General features: G+C 52.5%; 1 protein-coding gene across 1 annotated transcript; it reads right to left on the bottom strand.

Annotated features, from left to right (window-relative positions):
• Positions 1–885: 885 nt before the first annotated feature.
• On the bottom strand, positions 886–5,801 carry ky (kyphoscoliosis peptidase). The gene is made up of 7 exons (XM_069160933.1): positions 5,740–5,801; positions 4,353–4,933; positions 3,909–4,023; positions 3,694–3,811; positions 2,997–3,188; positions 2,685–2,875; positions 886–2,565 (listed from the first exon to the last, which is right to left on the bottom strand). Exons 2-7 carry the CDS (start codon positions 4,908–4,910, stop codon positions 1,250–1,252), a joined length of 2,490 nt encoding a protein of 829 aa, XP_069017034.1. The 5' UTR covers positions 4,911–4,933; positions 5,740–5,801; the 3' UTR covers positions 886–1,249.
• Between the last annotated feature and the right edge of the window lie 283 nt (positions 5,802–6,084).

The raw sequence follows: 6,084 nt of genomic DNA, 5'->3' as shown, positions 1-6,084 counted from the left end.
GAAGAGAAACGGCAGCTGAAATGGTGCTGAGAGAATGTGAGGAATCCTGTCCCACATATCCCTCCGCTTCCTGCTGCTGTGTGTGTGTGTGTGTGTGTGTGTGTGTGTGTGTGTGTGTGTGTGTGTGTGTGTGTGTGCCCTTGTGTTGTTGCCAGGCAGATACAGTGCTCCACATGGCTGACCTCTGACATCAGCGTTTCCTCGCCCTCTCTCCTGCCACCAAGCTCGCCGCCAGTTTCTCCCCGGCGACTCGAAGGCAAGACCGACCGCCCAGATACGCTTAAACACACCCTTACCGTATCTCTTCCACCATGAGCCCCCCCCCCCCCCACACACCACCCTGCTATTGTTGTACTTTTACTGAAGCACCGAGCTCAAGCTATTTGTGGCCTATTATGACAGCCACATGTAAACACTCATCACTCTCGCTGGCGTCTGCCAAAGCCTGCCGAGCGGTCCCGGGTCACCGTGACGAGTTGCGCCGTTTTTGGCGGGATGGAAAGAAAAAGGCTGCCGCTTCCTCCGGCTACCTGGGAGTTTTGAGTACGTGCTGTTACCCAGCCAGCCGTTCATTAGGCACAGCGACCTAAAAGTGAAGCGGTCTAATGCATCAGTCCTGCCAGAGGAACACAGGAAGCTCTTAGAACAAATCATCAGGAAGGGAGGATGTATCGACAGCATGCGCAAAAAGCTACTTGAAGTCTTGAGTGCTGCTTTCATTTAATACTAATGCAACATAAAAAGGAAATGGAGGGGCTTATTATAGACGCAAAACATTATATACCTTTCCATACATGCAAGTATGTTTGGATCTAGTTTTAGATGCACGTGTGTCTCTACCAGGAAGTCCTAAAAGTAAAAAAATGTTTGAAGATAATCGTCAGAAAACAAAACTTTAGTTAGTTATCATCTTCACAGTCTATTTTTTTTTTTATTATTGCACACCTTTTGACAACCATTTATTTCAAAATGCAGACATTGTCTTAACACAATAATAATAATGCACTCTATCAGTAATATCACAGCTGAGCACCAACGTCACGCTCGAGAGGTTATTTTGTGGTAAAATAGCTTTCAAATAACTTTTAAAGTCGGATTTTGCCGCACTTCATTGTGACCGGCATTAATCCGGATCCATCTGTTATGTTGATGCAGTTAAACCTGAATGATCACGGCTCACAGTTTGAGCAAATATTTTCCTCCCCAGTCGGATTTGCGCGAGTTCCCTGTCAGCCGCCTTGTCTAGATTTCACACTCCTCCCTCCCGCTGCTTGATGTCGAAGGTCATCAAAACGGCCATGTCACCGGACTCCCCCGAGGACGCGGCCAGTTTCAGTTGCTGCGGGCCGTTTCCCGTAAAAACGTCCGCCTCCCACACTCTGCTCTTGTTCAGTTTCAGGTCGGCCCGCGTCTCTCCCACCGCGCTCACCCTCTGCGCGCCGGGCACCCGCACCCTGAAGCGGACCCGGGCGAGCGGCTCCAGCAGCCCCACGCGGGGCTCGAAGAGCACGCAGCCTTTCCTCCAGGCGGAGAAGACGCTGGGGAACGGAGGCCCCGTCTGATCGCAGCTGTTCCTCAGAACGAAGTCGCACATGGGGTTGAAATCTGCCCCCGGGGCGAGCCTGGCGTAGAGGCCCAGCCGGTACACCCCGGCACCGGGCAGGCTGACGCTCACCGTCACCTTGCTGTCCGTGTACGTGCAGAACAAGTGGCGGGAAAGCGCCGCTTTGCTGTCTCCTTTGCTGAGCACGCTGTGGAGCTCGAGGTCCCGCTGGTTGTGGAAGGTCAGGTTGCACTTGCCCTGCTGGGTGCTCACCACCGCGGTCGTGTGACTGAACTTGGACAACCCTGCCTCGGACGTCCGGGTGCCCGGACCGCACGCCGAGCCCAGGTTGGGAGGGAAAAGCTCATCTGGACCGATCACCTTCCCTTTGCAGTGCAGCAGGAAGTTCGCAGCGTTCTGGAACTTGACGTCTGTTTTGTCGTAGTCCCGCACGAACACCGACAGCCGGTAGAAGCCGCGCAGCGGGCAGAGGACGTGGCAGGTCAGGACGTCGGGCTGGATCCGAGTAGCGACGCAGCGCTTGGCTACGGCGGCCTCCATCTCCGGGTGGACCAGTTCACACAGAACCGTCAGCTGCCTGGAGGTCTTCAGCACCAAATCAAACGCACCTCCGTCCACCTCGGCGGCCTCGCTGCCCAGACTGCTGCCTACGACGCCCAGAGATCCCGCAGCAGGCTGCAGACCCCAAGACATGAAGGGGTTCTCCGGGATCTCCTCCATGGCCCTCGGGGTCGGGCACTCGACCGTGAAGGAGCAGACCCAGATCAGAGGCGCGGTGGCCGCTTCAGGTCGGGCGAACACCTTCACGTCGTACGTGCCTCGTGCGGGCGGCAGCAGCTGCAACTTCATGCTCCGATGGGAGACCGTCAGGAGGCCAGACGAGGAGCTGCTGGACTCCTGCTCTGCAGCGCCACAGTGGAGGAGGTCCTGGTGCTGCGTGATCTCGTAGGTGAAGGTCGTCGGCCTGGAGAAGCCGAGGGACACGTTTGCCTCGCCGTCATCTGAGTAGGTAAACAAACGAATTTCTTAAGACCGGTTCTGTTAGTTTTAAATAAGCGATGCCCCTTGTAAAAAATTTTTTTTTTTTTAATTTTTTTTTTTTTAAAAGCTGATGGAGGACCTGTGACGATGTGACGGTGACGAGGCTGAATCAGCCTGAGCCCCAGGGCGAAGAAGGCCGAGGTCTTGAACACCCTCCTCTCGAACTCCTCCAGGGGGACGGGGGCGTCCAGGAGCTGCCATTTCTCCTCGTCAGGGAAGTGCGAATCGATGAAATCCTCCGGGTCAGTCAGGAAATAGAAATCATCGAACCTTGGAGGCAACAGATGGAGACAGCAGACTGGTTTGAGACTCGACTAAAAAAAGAAAAGGAAAAAAAGCACACCGTTACGTCGCCACTGAATGATTGCTGGGATAATTTCCTTTTGCATACGTTTTCACGAAGCTTTCGTGCTCCATATCCACCCGTCCTGCTCCCCAGCAGGCGTCCAGCAGGAACCACTGTCCCGCCAGGAGCGCGGCGTTCCACAGGTGATCGGATTTCACGTGCTTCAGGCTCTGGCCCTGACGGTACCCGATGCCCTTACTGTGGCCCGGCACTTCCTGGCACTCGATGGCCACCTCTCTGTAAGCACACACCGCACACAAACACGCTCGCTGCCTTTTGTTTTTCCATCCTGTGTCCTCAAACTCGAGCTCAAGGTCGTCGTTCGAGGTGTCAAATCCAGTCAGTTCACTTCACGTTGTCTTACCGGAAACGTCCGCCTTGAACTCGAGGACGCGAAAGAGAGCTCGGCATTGAATGTTGAATAGATGAATACATGTTTGAGCGTGTACTTGTGTCTCTATAGCTCGTGTTAAGTGAACGCTGTCGACGACAAACCCTCGATTATTGCCTGACTCTGCAGCTCCCCTCGTATCTACAGGGCGTTTTAGTGTCTTTTAGCTCGTTTTTGAAGGTTTCTCTGTTCTGCAACTCGCGTCAAACTTATTTCCACGTTTGTTTTCGGCAAACAGAAGATGGAAAAAGTCGGCCGTAGATGGAAAAATGGCCAGCAGCACTGTCGAACATACATTATTTTGTAATGTAAGAGATTGTTGTTCGTGGCCTCGGTTTTCAGACCGTCTACCTGCACATCTCTGCACAAAGGTTGGAGTAGCTGCAGCAGACACCCCGACCGGCCGCGATCACCTCCTCGGCGGAGCTCAGCTTCTCCGAGCGCCCGAGGTACCCGCTCACATCGTACTCTGTGAAAACAACAATCGAAGTCGTCTCAAAGGTGTAAATATAACAAGAGCACTTTGATTAATACTGCACGCAGTTTGTATAGTTGAGTAAACCCACCGATGTTGTGGCACAGCCAGACCCAGATGGCACGAAGCTTCTCCAGCTCGTTTCTGGCTCCCAGTGTGATGCTCTGCACGATTGTCTTCACGTCGTACACACACTTTTCTTTCAGCTAACACACACACACATACACACATACACATATATATATGTATGTATACACAGTCAGATGAAATCAGAAACTTTCATTTTTATTCGTCCTCCTATTTGTCAGCTTCTCTCAGCGTCATCGTGTTTCCTGAACAAACCAGGTTACCGTCCAGGTTTTAAGACGTGAGTGAGATCTTTGGAGTGGATGACATAATTTAAGTGTCTGGCTTTAAATTGGTCATTTTGTTTATCTTGACATGTGGTGTTTGTCACCGCTGAGACTAAAGAACTCGGAAGAAGAACTGTTCTAACTTGTGTTAGAGTGGGTTTGTAGTTTGCAGGCGTCCTCACCTCCGCTCCGGCCCTGATGACATGCGAGTCCACCCTGAGGAAAACCTCCGAGCCGCTGAAGAGGTCCTTTCGACTCTTCCTCTTCCCCGCCGCGGCCGCCCACGGCGCCGCCTTCCCTCTCGGCTGAGCCTTCTGCTGCGGGTGTCTCCGCTCGTCTGCCTCCTTCCTCACCGCGCTCTTCTTCACCACGGTGATGGTCCTGGCCGCGCTCTCCGACGACAGCTGTCTCTTCGCCGCGGGACGCTGGTCCTCGCTCTCCACCGTCAGTTTCTCGAACACGCTCTGCCTGGAGAGCACGGCTCCGCGGGGGGCTTCGGCACAGACCGGAACCGGGGCCACAGCCGCCGCCGGAGGAGGCTTCGGACTCTCCTGGATCTGCTTCTCATTGTGCACCAAAGCACCTACGGCCGTAACGGGACTCGGCTTGGTTAAGATCGGATTCCCCTGCAGGGCCTTCACCTGCGCGCAGCCCTTCTGGGTCACCTCATCTTGCTGAGGAAGGCGTGCGGCGCAGGCAAACGGGAAGGAGAACTTCTGGATTGCAACTTCCGCTGACATTATGCTGGCTGCATGGTGGCGTCCTGAAAGAAAGAAGACGGAATCTTAACGTTTTCGTTGAGATATTCTGAGCTGAAACCTGCAGGTCGGCTTTCAGTCACTTATTCTGCTTCAGATGAGACGCTGAAGGAAACCCGTCACAAAAGACCCGCAGCCCTCTGGCACGCGGTGCACGCGAGGAGGGAAGCTGCAGGTTTATTCTATATGGTTCATTCTATGTAAGACAGTGACAAATTGGCAATTATATCATGTCTATTCATAACCATAAATGAACGCAAAAGGTTGGAGTCATTAGTCACTGTCGCAGCTAACTGCACAAAGAACGTCAAAAGCTGCAGCACATTAGAGCAACATTAACTTCCTGTATGTGATGAACCTGCAGACTGATGGAAAAATACATTACATACATTGTTGGAAAACTATATATTTATTTATTTTTTTATTTTATTTTAAAGGGGAAAGCAGGTTGGTACAGTGACCGTCCTTCAACTAAATGACCCAGGCCGAAGCAGCTTTTGTTGACAAGTGTCCGCCTGGCTCAAGTGTCCCTTCTGCAGGTCATCAAGTCCTACTGATCTGTTGCACACTGAGCTGCAGCCGTGACCTCTGACCTAGCTGGAGAGTGATGTTGAAAGGTAACACCCCAATTTTGGAGTGAATCCAACCCCAATGGTAAAATAATAGCACCATCTAGATGTACACAATTTAGGATTTTACCCCTGATAACGCCAAAAAAAAAAATGCTGATTTATGTCGGCTCCACATTCAAAAGTAAATGAAAGGTAAACCCTGTCCGGGTTGATTTTAACTGCCTAAATGTTTTACTCACCCTGAAAGGATTGAAAATGCCAGGTGGATGTTTGCTGGAGTATCGGCGGAGATGTTTCCACTGTGTGCTCTCAGTGGTCCCCGGTCAGCAGGGGGGAGGCTTTTATACTCTGCTCGTGGCCTGTCCGGACCGGCCCCAGAATAACAGGCCTAAAAATACTACAAAGCAGTTAAGACCAGCCAATAGAGTAAGCCCCCAACTGAGGTGCGTGTGTGCGTGTGCGTGTGCGTGTGTGTGTGTGTGTGTGTGTGTGTGTCGTGTCCATGCATTTTGCTAAGGGTGTGAATTACTGTGCGTGTGTGTGTGTGTGTGTGTGCGCGCGTGCGCGTGCGTGCGGGGGCTGAG

The sequence above is a fragment of the Embiotoca jacksoni genome, unplaced genomic scaffold (genome assembly GCF_022577435.1).
Source record: "Embiotoca jacksoni isolate LCO1_2020_lvr unplaced genomic scaffold, fEmbJac1.0.p SCAF_27, whole genome shotgun sequence".
Taxonomy (NCBI): Eukaryota; Metazoa; Chordata; class Actinopteri; family Embiotocidae; genus Embiotoca; species Embiotoca jacksoni.
This window is presented reverse-complemented; position numbering and strand designations above follow the sequence as displayed.